Source organism: Sciurus carolinensis, chromosome 2, assembly GCF_902686445.1.
Source record: "Sciurus carolinensis chromosome 2, mSciCar1.2, whole genome shotgun sequence".
Classification (NCBI taxonomy): Eukaryota; Metazoa; Chordata; class Mammalia; order Rodentia; family Sciuridae; genus Sciurus; species Sciurus carolinensis.
The window spans coordinates 87073381-87091280 of NC_062214.1; the positions used below are offsets into that span (position 1 = coordinate 87073381).

Here is a 17900-nt window from a genome sequence, read left to right on the forward strand (position 1 = left end):
CTGAGTTAAGGTTCCTTCCCTGTAAGATGAGATGACTGGGCTGGGGATGTGGTTGGATGGTAGAGCACTTGCCTAGCATTTGCGAGGCCCTGAGTTTGATCCCTAGCACTGCAAAAAAAATATAAATAAATAAAATGAGATACTATGTCTCCCAAACAGCATGCAGCTCACACAAGCCAACCCAAGGCTGTAAAACGATCACACAGGGCCTGCCCCATGCCTTCCCTTCCCTAAGGAAACCCAATAAGCTTTCATTAGGTCTCTCCTGTGTGCCAGGCATGGTACTAGGCCCAGGGGACACATCCTTGTGAGGTTTCCAGTGGAGGGAGCAGGCTGGTGGGAGGGGTATGGAATCAGGGGAACATGGAGAAGAGGCTCCCACTGCAAGGAGGGAGGGCAGGGACAGCTTCTGAAAGGAATGGCTTTTAGATCCAAGGGATGGCAGGTGTTGCGTGGGGAGGTAGGGGATAGAGAGGCTTAGGCAAGGGAAAACTTGTGCAGAGGGAAGCCCAGAACTAGACAGCCCCTGGGTCTTTGGAAGAAGAGAAATAACTGGTCACAGCAGGAACCCAAGGCTCAGCATGGGGAGTGGATAGAGGCTGAGCAGGAGGCAGGTCAGCAGGATACACAGAGGAGTCTCAACTTTATCCCAAGTGGCTGTGGCTTGGTCAACTGTTAAAGGCCAGTCTGGTGCCATGGAAGTGGAACAGAGGGCCAGCCCCAAGGCTCGAAGGCCAATTGGAAGGAATGGCACCCAGAGCAGGAGTGGTGGGGGGTAGGGGGCGGGTTGCTGGACATCAGGTGGGACTTCCTGGTAGAGCTGCAGATGGGAGAGGAGGAGGGGGGGAGGGGGGCTCCCAGGCTTCTGATGAGGGGTAGGTGGCACCTCCCCACCAGGTGGAGAGCCCTGCAGTGGGGCAGGAGAGGAGCACGGCAGGGACTCAGATGCCAAGGAGAATTCAGCACTCCATCCCAGACTCCAGTCCCAGAGCGACCCAGGACATTGAAACTTGAAAACAAGCTCAGTGTCCAGCAACACGCTTGATTAAATACATCAGGGTGCTACAGAATCAGCAGTGATCATGTCGGAGAAAACATATGTCATGGGCTTGGGGTGTAGCTCAGTGACCAAGCACTTCATCTGATGCGTGAAGGCCCAGGTTCTACTCCCAGCACAGAGAAAGAAATATTTTTGAACAAATGTGCCGTGAGGAAAAGGCTTATGATCCATCATTACATTTAACAATTAGTATATAGCTGGACACGATGGCGCACATCCGTAATCCCAGTAGCTCAGGAGGCTGAGGCAGGAGGATCACAAGTTCAAAGCCAGCCTGGCTAGGTTATATGCAAATTAGTAAGAACCTGTCTCAAAATAAAAAGTAAAAAAGGGCTTGGGATGTTGCTCAGTGGTTAAGCACCCCTGGATTCAATTCCCAGTAACAACAACAAAAAAAAAAAATATGTAAACTATATGCGGAGTATGGTCCCAATTTATAAAAATAAAAACATATACACACACGTAAGAATTAGTAATATACCTCAGGAGAAAAGGCTAGAAAAAAGTACACTAAACATATTCATAGTAGTTATATTTGGACCTTGGGATTATGGGTAACTTGTTTGCTTCTTTATACTTTTTTTTTGTATTTTCCTTATTTTTGTAAAATAACACTGCCCCATAGAATAAATGGCCACCCAAAAAAAGTTCAATAATGGAAGTAAGGGTGGGGGAAGGTAAGGGACAAAGGCAAACTGAAGGCAGGCGAGTCCACCCAGGGGACCGGAGAGAAAGGGAGGGCATGCAAAGGGGAGGACATACGGGTACCCCAAGATTCTGAGTCAGAGGATGGTGGTGGCTTCCCTCTGTGGCGGTGGCCGAGTGCTCTCGGCTCTGTGTGGCAGCCCAGCCCCCGCCCCTCTCCCATTCGTGTGCCGCAGATAGGCTCTTACTTCGGGAGTGAGATCACCTCAGTGGACATCGACGACGACGGCGTGACTGACGTCCTGCTGGTGGGGGCACCCATGTACTTCAGCGAGGGCCGCGAGCGGGGCAAAGTGTATGTCTACATCCTGAGACAGGTACAGCGGGTGGGGCAGCAGCTTCTCAAGGGCGCCCGCTTTGACTTGGGTCACCACCAGGGAACCAGGGTTCCAGAGAGGCCAGCGCCCGCCTGCAGGACCCAGGCCAGGGGAAACAGGAACCTCCTCTGTTGCTGGGCTTATGTTACCAGCGAGAGGATTCTGGGGGGATGGAGTGGAGAGAGGACGCTGTGGCCACAGGTAGAGGGAATCATGACCCCAAGGTCCCTTACCAAGACCCCTGAGCCGGTTCCTGGCCTTGGCTTTGTAGAACCGGTTTGTTTATAATGGAACACTGAAGGATTCCCAGAGTTACCAGAATGCCCGATTTGGGTCGTCCATCGCCTCTGTTAGAGACCTCAACCAAGATTCCTACAATGACGTGGTGGTGGGAGCCCCACTAGAAGACAATCATGGAGGCGCCATCTACATCTTCCATGGCTTCCAAGGCGGCATCCTGAAGATGCCCAAGCAGGTGAGGTTCCCCTGGGAAGTGGGTGGAGCAATAGCTACTTCTGTATGGTCACGTGGTTCAGCGTTTTCTTCTGGCCCTCCCGCAGGAAGGGACCCTGCCTATCCTACCTATACTTGCCTCTAGTCTAACTTTGGACCTGAGTGCACTGTCTTCAGTTCCATCCCAGTGCCACTCTGGCACCCTCTCCCGCCTGCCTTCATCCTCCCAGTGTCACCCACGACAACCCCGGGCACTACCTCCCCGCCACAGGCACCTGAGCAATTGACTGCAGGTGGAGGACTCCTAGCTGGTCCCGCGCTGAATGCACTTCCCACTCCTCAAAACTGACCCGTCTCAGCCCCGGTCATCACCTGGTCCACGTATTTTGTTAGTAAGAGAGTCTAATAATACACCCAGATCCGAGGTGCTGATGGGTGACCTGCCAAGCATTGTCTGTTTACACTGAATGGGGTACTCTTTTAAGAAATAGTATTTTAATCCAAAAGCACTGTGTTAATGGTAGGAATGGCATGCCATGACAGACTGCAGCGAGCCTCCCAAGGGTGTCATACAGCTGTCCCCAAGACTCTAGGTTGTGCTGCAGGCCCCGCCCTGAGCTCACAGTGCCTGCGCCCTGCCTGCACTCTCCTCTCCCTGCAGAGAGTGGCGGCTTCAGAGCTGGCTCCCGGCCTCCAGTACTTTGGCTGCAGCATCCATGGGCAGTTGGACCTCAATGACGACGGGCTGGTGGACCTGGCGGTGGGCGCCCTTGGCAATGCTGTGATTCTGTGGTTGGTTCCCCCTCTTTTCCTGGCTCTTGGGCTCTTCTGGGGGTCACGACTGATAGAGGGTTTAAAGGATAGGCTTCCGGGTCTTTGTCCTTTTAACCATTGTCAGTCAAACAAACCTGAATTACGCATTTCCCTTTTATGGAATCACTTTACATTATCTTCAAGTTCAAATCCCTCTTCTTTATAGATTTCTGGGACTTTAAACCAATGTAGCATGTGAAAACCCCACTTAGAATCTGTGCTGAAAGCTCTGCTGCCCAGCATTCCTTCCACTTCAGTTTTTCAAGCTACTTCAAGGGGCACACAGCGCATTCGGTTCAGCTGGGAGGACCTCGCCTTCTCCCGTAGCGTGGGAGATGTGATTCGGCACTTCTTTCCTCCAAACCCCTGTGGCTTCTTTTTCCTTTTGGGGGGCTCCATTTCAATGCTTTCTAGATGCCCATATATTTTTACTGTAGGTTGGTAGGATGCCCCCCACAAAAATTAATCTAGGCTTTTTCATGTATGTTGATGAGTTATAGTTCATTATTTATTTATAACTTGAAGAAAAAGATCCCTCAGTTTACCATCACCTTCACACTACCACCTTGAGTGTTTTGGCATCTTTCCTCCAATCTTTTTCTGCCTGCATATAATTTTATATAAATTCAAAATTTTCACACTATTTTTTGGGGTACCAGGGATTGAACTCAGGGGTACTCGACCACTAAACCACACCCCCAGCCCTATTTTGTATTTTATTTAGAGACAGGGTCTCACTGAGTTGCTTAGCACCTCGCTTTTGCTGAGGCTGGCTTTGAACTCAAGATTCTCCTGCCTCAGCCTCCCAAGCTGCTGGAATTACAGGTGTGGGCCACCACGCCCAGTTTTTTCACATGATTTTTAGAGTGCATTGAACAAATATCATGTTACTTTACAGGGAGACTAAAGATGGGGAGGATGTGCCCCCTCCTCAAGAATATTGCCATCCAGTGGGGAAATGTCTCCAGCCAGCTCGAGGCATAAGCTTCTGAGTGGAGCCTCTGGGAGCAGGTTCCATGTCAGAGAGAAGCGTGGCAGGAAAGAAGGCTGCAGATCTAAGCATGCGCTCCTGAGGGATCTGGTTTCGCCACGAGGGCAGCTCCTTACTGTGCACTCCAGCACCTGTTTCTTGCCACAGCACATTGTAGGGGACAGGGAGCAGCACACCTGCTGGGCCCCCATATCTATCAGCCATAACCAAAGCATCCACTGCCACACCTTCCCAGTTGTGTCCTCTGGCCCTCTGGAAAGTGCTGGGAAGCCTTAGTCTCCGTGGATCCAGCCCAGTCAGAGTACAGGTGCACCATCTCTCTTTGAAGTCTTGCACCACATGTGGGGCTTGTAGGTATTTGGCAGGGGTCGCAGCAGCAACAGCAGCCTGGGCTTGAAAGTATTCCCCAGCCAGGAAGCAAGGCAGGTAGGTGTCCAAGGCCCGCAGTAAGGGATAGGCATGACCAGCAGGTCCTTAGGGTGGCACATAAACTTTATAGGAAACAAGATACACACCTGCACACACCCAGGGAACTCAAGTCTCACAGAGGGAGTTTGATCAAGCTCTGACTTTTGGAGTCTGGACCTGCATGCGACTTAGAGTGATGAAACTGCAGGTCAGAGCCCTCTAGGAAGACTTATGGTCAAACCCCATGGCTCTCAAATGTGACTGCTCATTAGAGTCACCCAGGAAGCTTTTAAAACTCATTATCTAGCTTGACTCAGACCCAGTAAAGCAGAATTTTGCAGGAGTGACCCAGGCAGCAGCGGATTTTTCAAACTCCGAAGGAGATTCCAGCAGGCAGCAAAGTGGGTGTCCTCACTCACCCCCATGACCCTTGCAGTCCTCATCAGTGATATCCAGGGACCTGCCTCAGGTCCAGTGAGAAACCAACCTTACCTCTGAAACCTGTGAACCATCCTACACCTATGTCCTTTTATATAAAGGCATGGTTTGCAGAGGCAGTAAGTTTCTGTTCCTAATTATGTTTGACTTAGATCAATATCTTAGAGTACTTTTGTATTTCCTTGGCTTCCTGACCAGTGTAGTATTGGGTGGATGGGTGGGGAAGCTCTAGAACATGGTTCAGCGCTGGCCTCACCTCAGAATCACCTGAAGAGCTTTAATGCCTCTTGCTCTTCAGAGTGTGGTCCATGAGCCACCAGCACCAGCTCCACCTGAGAGCTTCTTGGAAAAGCAGAGCCAGTGCCAAACTGTTGCATCAGAATCTGCATTTTAATGAGATACTCAGGGGATGTGCAAACAGTTTAAAAATGAGAAGCACCACTTTAAATCATGTTAATGCCTGATTCTAATGCAACTTGGCCCAAGTTTTTTTTAAAGCTTTCTAATGATTCTAATGGACATACAGGGCTGGGAACCCCAGATAACGAAGGGGCAAAGGGAAGTCAGTGTGTACAGCAAGCACACCCCTGGGAGAAGGGCACAGGGCCACTCTGGGTTCTATGGGGCTGTTGAGCCCTCATCCACCTGCACACTTCTGCCCAAACCTGTGGCATTTGAAGCCCCGCCCCCACCCCACCATACCCTCCAATGGTGGTTTGCAGATTTTGCTCCCATCTGGATCCCCACCTTTCCCCATGGGTCACAGCTGAGATCCTGCCCCACCCCAGCTCACTGGCCCTTCTCCTCCAGGTCCCGGCCTGTGGTCCAGATCAACGCCAGCCTCCACTTTGAGCCATCGAAGATCAACATCTTCCACAAGGACTGCAAGCGCAATGGCAGGGATGCCACCTGCCTGGCCGCCTTCCTCTGCTTCAAGCCCGTGTTCCTGGCACCCTATTTCCAAACTGCAACTGTTGGTAAACCAGGCCCCTCTGCCCCTATCCCATGCTCCCTTCTCCCCATGAACTTTGCAATCGCTTTGTCCACAAAAAGGGCTTTTCCTGGAGATATTTCTAAGTGCCAGGTCACACCTAGAGCCACATCTTCTGAAGGCCCCTGTCATTCCAAGGGACAAGGGAATTCATGCCAGGGCAAGGGTGGCAGTGAGCAGAACTGACCAATGAGATCCTTCTCGTGTGGCTGCCATTAGAACATGGCACTGGAGGCAGGAAAGCCAACAGCGTGGAAACCCAGAAGTCAGCATGGGTGCAGAGGAAAGTCAGAGCCAGGAGCCAGCACTGAGCAGCCAGGCCGGAAGCTGGACCTCGCGGCCAAGCACTTCACCCCAGTAGTGACGGGGGCCACTGGGCAGTGGGTGTGGGTCCAGTCAGGACAGTTCCTTCTACAGACCATTCATTCACCAAAGGCCAAAGTGAGGCACCTGTTCACAACAGCCCAGAAGTGGTGGCTGCAGGTTCTAGGACCTGGCAGGGCCTGCCCCGGACTGGGATGACAGGAACAGACAAGGAAGAGGAGGGCGTCCAAGAGATGAGGACAAAGGCGGGTCTGGGCAGCTGTGCCTTCTCTTCCAAGTTCCAGCTAATGAAAGGAGAAAATACACCTGGCTGGGGAACGGGAGAAGAGACTGAGCCTTCCTAGAACTGGCAAAAGATTTTCCTAGATGAAGGAGAGGGGGCTGCCAACCTTAAACCCCAGAACGAAGGAGGGGTGGGAGGCCTGTCCTGCTGGCTAGTGGGCCCAGAGCCCGCAGCAGAGGCTCTGACCTGCCGCTGCAGGAGCCCAGAGCAGTGGGAGACAGGGAAGGTGAAGGGTGTGGAGTGGGTGTTGACTCCAGCAGGGACTGAAGGGGACACTGGCCCTCGTCCTGTCTCCCCTCCTCCCTGTGGGGTTCTCCTTCCCCTCCCTCCTTTCTCCTCCTGTTTCCTTCCGGCTGGGCCCCTTTCATTTCTCCTCCTCTCCTCCCTCTTCTCTTCAGTTTCTTCCTTTTCCCCGTTTCCTGCATCAGTTTCTCCCACACAGAAGCTCCCCGCCTGTGCGGGCCTGTCAGGCAAGAGGAAGGGCTCTTCCCTGGCTAGCCTGGGGGACTTCCTGGAGGACGCAGACTTCTCAAAGACCATTTTTAAAGAGAAGCAAACAACCCTCCATGGGAACGTGGCTCCACCTTCGTGGTCATGCCCTGTCTGTCCCCTCCTGCAGGTATCAGGTACAACGCCACCATGGATGAGAGGCGGTATATGCCACGGGCCCATCTGGATGAGGGTGGGGACCAGTTCACCAACAGGGCTGTTCTGCTCTCCTCTGGCCAGGAGCACTGTCAGCGGATCAACTTCCATGTCCTGGTGAGCCTAGCTGCCCCTTTAGCAGAGCCCAAGCCCCTACAGGATAGGGACACAAAACTGGAGGGGGAGCCAGCTGTGGGAGGGGTGAGAGCCCAGCAGCTGTCGGGCCCATTCTGAGCCTGCAGTGGCCCCCAGAAGGCCAGCCAGGGACAGTGCTCTGGACCTTGGTCACCCATGCCCCAACTCATGCCCCAGAGAGGAGCCCTGTGGGGTATACGGCCACCTAGTACCAAACCCCTGCTGCCCAGTTCTCAGATACCCATGGCTTTTCAGCAGGGGAAGAAACTCAGGAGAGAGGTGGGCTCAGAGAGGTCTAGGAAGAGAGTGAGGCCACCATGAGTGGAAGGGAGGATAAGCATCACCAGCTGAGAACAAAGACCAGGATGTGAGAGAGACAGCCAGGTCCTGGAGAAGGACAGAGGGGCCAGCCCAGCAGAGGGAGAACCAGCGGGGTTGTAAGCAGGGTGCTGGCCTGGGGCCCCATTTATGGATGAGGAAGAGACTCAGAAGTTTGCCTCCATCCAGAAATACCAAGTACCCAGGCCACCGATCCAGCCTCAGAGATGCAAGCAAGGGCACTGAGACCCACCTGGCCTGGGTGTTCACAGCCTGTGACCAGAAAAGCAAAGAGTTGTGAAGTCCTTGTGCCTGCTAAAGTGTCCCAACAGTGGTCCTCATAGTGTGACCCCACCTGCCAAGCCTCATCACCGGGAACCTGATGGGAGTGTGCATTTTCAAGTCCCATCCCAGACCTACCACCTGGGAAACTAGAGGCAGCCCATACCCAGCGTGTTGACTGCCCACCCGCAGCGGGCTCTGACGCAGCTCGGGCTGGAGGCCTCTGCCCGTGTCAGGAAGTGCGGGTTCCAGGGAGCAGACTTATTAGGCCACTCTAAGAACCCCTGCATTTCCATGTACTTGGGACCAGCCTGAACCGCCCGTCTTGTTCGTCTGTTTGTTCCTTCCTCTTTCATCAACGTGTGAAGCACTGTCACGATGTAGGCCTGTGCACAGAGGCTCCCACTTATTCCTTACTGGGAGGGGAACTGACACATTGTCAGGGGATTTGAAGGTCGTGTGAGAAGAGGCAGTAACAGGATTGAAGGAGGAGGAGACTGTTGCGGGGCTCCCTGGAGGCCCAGGTATCCAGGCAACCAGCCGGCCTTGAAGGATGAGCAGGAGCTTAGTGAACATCCAGGCAGCAGGGTTGGCATAAGCTGAGCCAAGAGCCCTTTGCACATGGCACACGCCTTTCACTGGCAGACTGAGTTGGGACTCTCTGCCCACCTGGGGACTTATCCTGAGGGCCCCCAGGGCCACTGCCCTCCCTGCACCATCCATAGAGGTGGAAGTTTTACATTAGTGGTCCTGTCCAGAAAACAATGTCCACACCCCTGCCCTCCCTCAACCCCACAGGACACCGCTGACTATGTGAAGCCAGTGACCTTCTCAGTAGAGTATTCCCTGGAGGACCCCGATCACGGCCCCATGCTGGACGACGGCTGGCCCACCACACTCAGAGTCTCGGTATGTCCCTCCCACCACGCCTTCTCACCTCCTGTCCCAGCAGACCCACGACATGCCCCGTAACACGGTCCAGCAGAACTCTCTGACTTGAGAGTCAGGACCAGGCCTTCTGCTGGAGGCTGCTCTGCATCCCCAGCCCAGGGAGCACTGAGTCGGTATTGGAAAAACAGAGTCCCAGGGTCAGAGAGGATCTGAGACCTCCATCACCCACCTCCCACCTTTACAGATGAGGACAGGGAGGTCAGAGTGGCTCAATCACTAAACCCGGTCTTCTGCTTGTTGAATGACCAACTGAGTGACAGGCACTCTCCCCAGCCTGCCCCTAAGTATTCCAGAAAGAAACGTTCAGCCTTGCCATTGGCTCTGGCCTCACCCTCAGCCACATTTTCTAATCCTTGGCCCTCGGGCATCCAAGTGTGTGACATCCCACACTCAGCTGCGCCCTATACCTGCAACCACATATGGACCCCACCAGGACAGTCAGACAGCTATCCATTCTGTCCGAGCTGGGCTGGGAGAGCAGACAAGATGTGTAAAATGCGGTATCTAAGCCTGAACCCTGAGGACTGAGAGAGCAACCCTAAGCACACGTCAGCCATGATCTTGAGCTCCAGGCACTGAGCAGGTCTCAACACCATTGAGTCCTGCCAACAACCAATTTCGGAATCACTCTGGTTTCTTATTTGGCATTCTCCAGCACCGCGAAGGGACTGTAGTGGAACAGCAGTGCTTCTGACTGTCCCCTCTTCTCCTACCACGCCCATCACCCCCAGCTCCTCCATAGGCCTCTCTCACATGGTCCCATCCCCGAGCTGGCAGAGCTGCTTCCTCTCAGTGAGCCAGGAGTAGTGAATGAGTCCATGTCACTCATTCTGCAAGTGCTGAAGCCCAGGATGCAGACTGACTGGCAGGGTGAGCCCCGCTCGGGCCGTGATGAGCTAGCTGCCGTGGTGGTGAGGGCCCCGGCCAGGGGAGGCAGCGTGAACTCAGAGGAAGCCCGTGGAGCAATTAGATGACAGCCCTGGGCACCTCCTGGTGGAGGTGGTTTTGAGCTGGACTTTAAAGACAGAATAAACTGAATAGACCGAATAGATAGAATTCAGACACGCAGAGCTGGGGAGGACAAGCTTCTATTCTCTAGAGCTCACCGTATACCCAGGACTTGGAAATGGGAAAAAGCAGAGTGAAGGAAAGAGTAAAGAGAAGAAAAGCCAATAAAGAGAATCCAGGCATGTTATGTTATGGGGGCCTCTGAAGAGCAGCTAAGTCTCTCAGAAATCTTATTAATCTCGATTTCTAGCCCCCAGCGATTGAGAAAACACACTTCCCATCACTCGTACAAAGTCTCCCTCGGTGTCTATTAAATGCTCGGCTCTGTTCTCACTCTGCAATCTCTGGCCTGCTGGGGAAATGGGCCGTTCCATATCATTGAGTGCAACAGTTGCTTATCATGTCAAATTGTTCCTTCTGATGAGCTGGAGAGGGCTGCTTCGGAAGGCTATTACATAGTTTTCAAGCTTCTTAGACAGTCTGCTGGGTGGGGGACACAGGGCGTATGTTATTGGAGACTTGAACCCACCAGGATGGATGAGGCACTAGAATACGGTGAGGCCCCGGAGGGCACGGGAACCCCGTCTCTGGGGGTGGCCCTGCTGCCTGGGTTCCATGACCTCACTCCCTGCGGCTGTTGCTGCAGTGTGTCTGCTTCCAGCTGCCAGTTCCCCATGCAGTGGTGAAGCCCCATGGATCCGTATCCACATGGAGAACCACAGGGCCTTCCTTTGAGAAAAGCCCATGGCCTTAAGGCACATGTGCCTGCGACCGCTGTGTCTCCTCCACTGGTCTTGGGCTGGGCTCTTGGTGACGACTGTGACCGCTCATCAACTCCAGGCTTGAATTTCCAGCTGCCCATTAGCCTCTTGCTGGGGCAGGCCACTTGCATTCCAGCTCAGCACCCCCGGTTGAACTCTACTCCACCCTGCATATACACATGAAGGACGTGGCCAGCCTTCCAGACAATTGGGAAAACTTGACAACCTCCTAGACCCCTTCTCCCTCTGCCCAACAGCCTGCAGGAACTATCCATCCCACCTCTGGGGCCCCTAACCACGCCCACACCATCATCTCCTCTTGCCTGAATGCTACAGCCACCTCCTCAATGGTCTCCCTGCCGCAGGCCCAGCCCCTTCCCGTCCATCCTCCCACAGCAGCCAGGAACCTTCAGTGTGCTCACCTGGCAGGATGCTCCCTAACCTGAAGCACTCAGTGACTCCTGTCAGTAGCAACGCATGACCCTACGGCCCTGTAAAAATTGTCCCCTGCTCATCTCTTCCTTTCTTCCATCCACACGTCTCTTACTATAACAACACTGAACTAACTACCCATCATTTCCCAAACCCACTACTGCCTCAGGACCTTTGCACAGACTCATCCTTCTTCCTGATTACTTGCTCCCCTCGTCCCTTAGTGAACTTAATCATCATTCAGAATGCTGACCCACTGTCCCTTCCTTGAAGCCTTCTCTGACCACCTAGAGCCAGAATGACTAATTCTCCCCTCTGCAACTTCTGCTCCTCGTATTTCATTTTGTTCTGTTGGTTTCTGCACATTTCACACTACAGTTGTTCATGCACCAATTTTCCCCATGAACTCAGGACAGAAGCTCTTTCTTCCTCATCCTGTGTCCTCAGGACCAAACTCCTTGCCCCACACACAGCACGTGATTATAACTATTGGCCAGGATTGGCAGTGCGGGGTCTGGGGAGAGGGCACAGCAGACGGGGCTAGGTATGGTGCACAGACAGCTGCTGTGCTGTGCGTTCGAGGATGGCCCATAGCAAGGACGAGGGCGGAGGCTGGGAGTCCCCTCTCCAGCCCCGACACTGGCTCTTCCTGGCCCAGGTGCCCTTCTGGAATGGCTGCAATGAAGACGAACACTGTGTCCCTGACCTTGTGCTGGATGCTCGGAGTGACCTGCCCACAGCCATGTGAGTCACCCCCGAACACGTCCCCTGCCCCTGCCCCACTGATGATCCAGGGGCTCATGGGGCCCTGGACTGGTTCCTGCACACCTTTGTCACAGGCTGCGAGGATCAGACACTGAACTTGGAGCCTGGTTCTCACCAGGCTCTGCTTCCAACCCCCGTGTGAGCTCAGGCAGGTCCTCCCCTCCGTGAGCCTCAATCACCTGCTCTCTTAAAATGAGTGCTGCTAGTCTACTCTCATCTCTTCACACTCTGTTTAGGAAATGAACCCTTTCTTTGGAGCCCAAACCACAGAACAAACAAAGAATAGACTCAGGGGATTCACCTTCTGGGTGCTTGTCCTCCAACCCTGAGGCTGGGCGACCCCAGAGTCCACAAGCTGAACCCCTGGACTTTCCAATCCTGCTGATGGCAAGATGCTAAGGAGTCTAGTAGAGACTGAGCAGGGTATCCACGATCCCCTGGAAAAAACAAACCGGCACACAGGGGAAAACGTGAACAGTATCATGGCTACAATTTATGTAACAAGTTTTGCAATAATATATGTTCAACTTATATCCAACTATGAGATAATGCAGATAGAAAATGTATATGCTAGGCATAGGCAATAAATAGAAATAGTACATGCAAACTTCACTGAAAGATGAAGAAGCAAATATTCTAACCATCTAGGCTACTAATCAAGATGGTCTTTCTATCTAACTGAGTTTCCTGGCATCCAAGGCCAAAAGGGAAACATGCCTAGTTAGAGATGCCACCTGACTAGTGAGGTCAAACAATAGCTCTGAGCTCAGAGGAGGATACGACCTGTCAGGGGGTGTCTAAGAGTCTTTGGAGCAGGAGGTGGTCTTGAAGAGCGAGCTCTTTCCAGCCCTACCATCCACTTTCCTTCTCCCGGCAGCTATTCCCATAGGCAGAGGCCAAGCGAGTGCCCGAGCCCACCTCCCTGCACCAGCCCTGAGGCTTGGCTCCACCCATGCCACCTGCCTGACCCTGTGGTGTCTTCCCCCCAGGGAGTACTGCCAGCGGGTGCTGAGGAAGCCTGTGCAGGACTGCTCCAAGTACACCCTGTCCTTCGACACCACCGTCTTCATCATTGAGAGCACGCGCCGGCGGGTGGCCGTGGAGGCCATGCTGGAAAACAGGGGGGAGAATGCCTACAGCACGGTGCTCAACATCTCGCAGTCAGCAAACCTGCAGTTCGCCAGCCTGATCCAGAAGGTAAGCCCTCGGCGCCGCCCAGCCCGACTGAGGCAGAGATCCAAAGTGGGAAGGAAACACAGTAGGCTCACCTGTGAGCTTAAAACCGCCCATGTCCAGCCTTCTCTGAGAGCCAGTCTCGTTGATTGGGTCCGGTGAAGCCTGGCCTCAGAATGCTTCAAAACTCCCCCGCTAACTTCAGAGTGCAGCCAGGGCTGGAATCCAAGCCGGGGGCACACGGGGAGGAACACCTGCAGCCCGTCTCTAATCTGGAGGATGCACACCCCCCACACAACCCACCCACCCCCACCCTCCAGACTTTCTCCCATGGCTCCATCTAACCAGCAGCAAGAATCAGAACCTTTCCTCCCCACTTTGGAGCTCCAGATCATTCCCAGCACTCAAGAAACTCCATGCTGTGCGCTGCGGCCCATCCCAGCCTCACCGGCCACTTCTCCCCACCAACGCCTCCAGACCCCCACCCCACCCCCACACGTGGGTCCCACCAGCACCGCTGCTTCCCAGCAGGCCCTGCCCTTTTACACTGGGAGCCTCCCCACCCGGCCCTGCCTGGGACTCCCTCTCCCCCAGGACCAGCTCCTGCTGCTGTTTGGAAACGGCCCACGCCTGCTTGTAACATCCGGGCACTGTGGGAACCCAGCACACACTGAACACAGCAAGTTCAGAGGAGGGCAGAAACACAGGTGGGCAGGGAGATTGTGTCCCCATACAGAAGAGGGAACCGAGGCGTGGAGAGGGCTTACATGGCCTCTGTAGGACCACATAACTAGTAAGCAGCAGGGCGGGATTCCTGCTCCTGAGCGGCACTCTGCGGCAGTCACAGCCCGCACCTCATGCTCCCAGCGGGTCTCTCCTGGAGCCCCAAAAGGCCCTTTCCATGCTGCCCAGCTCTGTGGCAGAGTCCCATGTGTGCTCTGAGGAAGTCGTCAGTGCCTAGCTGCCCTGTTGAGACCCCAACCCTCCCGAGGCCAAGCACCCTACGTGGGTCACATCTGTCCCAGACCAGAGCCAGGGCAGTGTGTGTGGAAGTCCCTCAGGACCTGTTTGTTGAGTGAGCCTAGAACATGGCTATGGAGTGGGGCTGCTGGGGATCCTAGGCTCCCTCAGACAGTCTGTGACCTTGTGGGTCTGAAAGCACTGGACCTCTGTCCTCACCTCCATCTCAGAACCAACAATGCCCAGAGCCACCTGCTTCCTCAACACCCCAACACTGGGCAAGGGAGAGGCCAAGGGGGTCCCTTCCTGGCCACACACACACACAGGAGATGCTCCATAGCCAAGAGGGGAAGCTGAGCCAGTGAGGCCACCAGCAAAGTCAGGGGCTGCCTGCCATGTCCTCCCTTCCCCCTCAACAGCCACCTCTGTCCTCAAGCAGACCTCAAGGGGCTGCCTGAATGCGGCCTGGCGTGGGCCCAACAGCACCCCCACCCACTGCCCGCAGGGGTGATGAGGAGACGTCTACTGGTCTCTAAATCCTGCCCCAGGATTGAGTGTCTTTCTGGAATTGGAGTCCACAGGGGAATCGAGCCCCATGCCTGCACCCCCTGGCCCACACCTCCACAAGGCCAGTGACTGCCTGTCCTGACCCTGGGGAGAGAGGCATGGAGTTTTGTTTCTGTGACACAGAAGAGCTTTTGGAAATACATGGAGGCAAACAGAAGCAGAAGCCATGTTCTGTGAAGTGCAGTGCTCACCGTGAGGGGGTGTGCAGGGCAAGCTCCTCCCCAGGAGGAATATCACACTGCGAGGTCAGCTTTCCTGTCCAGTCTCCCCACATCCAGCCAAGGAACTCTGCTGGAGGAAGTGCCCCCTCAGCAGAACATAAATGTGTCAGTGTGACCCCACACCTACAAACACACACCAGCCTAGACATACGTTCACGGAAACACACGTGCTCCACATGCATGTAGCCATACACGTGCACTGACGTGTACACAGTCTGTACAGATGGGTGTTGACAGGCACCCGTGTGCCCTGGCCTTGCCCAAGAGTGCAGAGCACGCAGCGGTACAAGTAGCCAGGATAACAGCAGCGGCCAGAGAATGAGTGACTGCAGTGTTCTGGAACCAGACTCGGCCTTCCCAGGCATTTTACCACTTGATCCGTGTGACAACTGCACGGGGTGGGTGCTGTCGTCCCCACTTAGCAACTGAGCAGGAAGAGACGTGAGCAAGTGAGTGCGTGGCCAAGCCCGAGCACCTGTGAGCCCCTCCTGCTCCTGCGCCCAGGGGAGCAGTGCTGGCCCAGTGGGCCTGGCTCAGACAGGCAGGGCAGTCTGGGGGTGCACCCACTTGGCCCAGGCCACCCTTTGATCACTGGCCAACAGCCAGGAAGTGACCTGCTATTGGAGTCAGTAGGGGACAGTGTGGGGGACTTGACACGGGGGAGCCACTGCCTCTCCACCCTGCCTGCCAGTCTGCTGGCCCAGGCTTGCTCCCTGGCCTGTGGACTGAGTCCTAGCCCGGAGGGAGGCAGCATACAGCTTTGGACAAATGTCTCATGGCCCCCACCAGGATATCGAGCCACCGCCTGCTCAGTATTTTTCTGGGCGTAAAGATAAGAGAGCGCAAAACCTCATTTCGAGAGACCCTTTCTGGTCCTGATGGAAAGCTGTGCAGTCACTCAAGCCACAGAGCAGGAAGGAAGCAGGATCAGCAGAGGGCACAGAGTGGCACCCCACCCTTAGCTGACAAAGCAGAGGCCTCAGAGTTGGCTGCAATCCCAGCCCACACGGTGGTCTAGCAGTCTGGGCTAGTGCTTCCTGTCTCTCGGCCTCAGTGTCCTGCCTGAAGTGGGGTGATAAGCCCCTCACCCAGCTGATACATAAGGCGGGGAAAAGTGCACCTGAGCACCGCCCGTCTCAGCACCTGGCCTCTGAGCCTGGCCCCGCCCTTGCGTCATGCCCTGGGCCATGAACCAGGCTGCACCTGGCTTTGGAGATTTGTAGTGGTCAGAAGGCTGTGCTCCTGGCTTCGGGGGCGGGGGGTCTCTGGGGAGGGTGGTCGGCAGGCAGTGCAGGTGGCTCTGCACCTTGGGACCTGCCTAATGCTGCCCTGATGCCCTGCCCACCACCAGGACGACTCCGACAGCAGCATCGAGTGCGTGAACGAGGAGAGGAGACTACACAAGAAAGTCTGCAATGTCAGCTACCCCTTCTTCAAGGCCAAGGCCAAGGTTGAGCCTGGGGCAGGCTGGAGAAGGCTGGGGGAGGCACAGAGAGCCAGGGAGGGACTCGGGGGTGGGAGGCCTGTAGGGGCTCCCAAGTATATTAGTTTTTTTTTTTTTTTTTCTCTCCCATGAAATGACATTCAAATGACCTCATTAGCCAGGGCAGTCCACCCCAGCAGAGCACCCAGGCCTCCGCTAGTTCAGGGGAATCCCTGCCACTCTCCCACCACCTTAGGCCAGTCCCACTGTCCTTTATCCTCACAGAGTTTTAGATTTCCAGCCTCCACCACCGTGCCGGCAGGGGCATGTAGCATTTCTTGAGCATCTACTGACCTCGTGGCAAGAGGTCTGGTGGTGTGAAGGTCTCTGTGAGCAGGAGGTGGATGGACTGTGGACCATCCACCCCAGGCAAAAGGCAGTCACAGAAGGTCCTAGAGCAGGAGAAGGCCTAATTGAGGCCAAGTTGCTTGTAATTGGGAATCAGAAAGAGGAGACCCTGGGGCAGGAGCCACCTTAGGGTCTGCAAGGTTGGGGGAAGGGAGAGATTCCCAACTTCCCAAGGATTAGGGCTCCTTGGAAAGAACCTCCCCAGTGGGATATAAGTCAAAGGTATCCCCAGGGTGAGGATGCTCGGGGGAGCAGAACCCGTCTCTAGCTTCCCACCACCCCCAGCCCCTGGGGGAGTGGGCCTGGGGTCTCCGGGGACCCCTCCTGGGGTCAAACCTGGGAGGGCAAAGGGTTCTGTGCACAGGCCCAGTAACACCCTGGGCTGGGGCTGCAAGGAGACCAAGGAGGGTCAGATATGGCAAGGCCTCAGTCAGGATCCCACGCCGGCTGAAGGGCAAGGGGAGTGGCAGGACCTGGTCCTCAGCATGGCCTTGGGCTGCTGGACCCGGAGTAGGTGCCCTGCTGGCCTCTGACGCCATCCTGTGTGGTCATGGCTGCTCCTCTTCCACCCCTACAGCCCTCCTTCCCGCTGAAATCCTACAGCGGGTCTGAGGCGGGACTGGCCACCTTTTAATCAGCTTTCATTAAGAGCCAAACGAAAGCGGAGGAGGAGGGAGGACATTGCCCAGCCAGCTGAGAACCACAGCTCAGGAGGGAGCCCAGGCCCAGGCCCAGCGCCGCCCTCCCGCCCACCCCAGACACCTGGCTCACGGGTGGGCGAGGCTCAGGCAGGGACTGTGGGGTAGGCCAGGTCTGGTCCGCAATGCCCAGGGTCAGGCCCTGCTCCCTTGCAGGTGGCTTTCCGTCTGGATTTCGAATTCAGCAAGTCCCTCTTCCTGCACCACCTGGAGATCCAGCTCAGCTCAGGCAGGTCAGGGCCCAGCCTGCCCCTTCTGCTTCCCCGCTTGCTCCTCCCAGGCTCCTTGTTCTGCCCCTAGAACTCCCCTCTCCACACTGAATCCCACCAAGCCCCGCCCCAACCTGGGGAACCTGGGTGGGGCGAGGGTG

The 17900-nt window shown here is 55.2% G+C and overlaps 1 protein-coding gene across 1 annotated transcript in view; it reads left to right on the forward strand.

Annotated features, from left to right (window-relative positions):
• Itga11 (integrin subunit alpha 11) overlaps positions 1–17900 on the forward strand; it is a 108738-nt gene that overhangs the window by 79995 nt on the left and 10843 nt on the right. The window contains exons 13-22 of the mRNA XM_047539777.1: positions 1942–2082; positions 2354–2557; positions 3197–3327; positions 5996–6162; positions 7403–7545; positions 8962–9072; positions 11974–12059; positions 13070–13277; positions 16353–16451; positions 17687–17763. Of these exons, the coding sequence (XP_047395733.1) occupies positions 1942–2082; positions 2354–2557; positions 3197–3327; positions 5996–6162; positions 7403–7545; positions 8962–9072; positions 11974–12059; positions 13070–13277; positions 16353–16451; positions 17687–17763 (1367 nt within the window). The remainder of the gene's footprint in view (positions 1–1941; positions 2083–2353; positions 2558–3196; positions 3328–5995; positions 6163–7402; positions 7546–8961; positions 9073–11973; positions 12060–13069; positions 13278–16352; positions 16452–17686; positions 17764–17900) is intronic.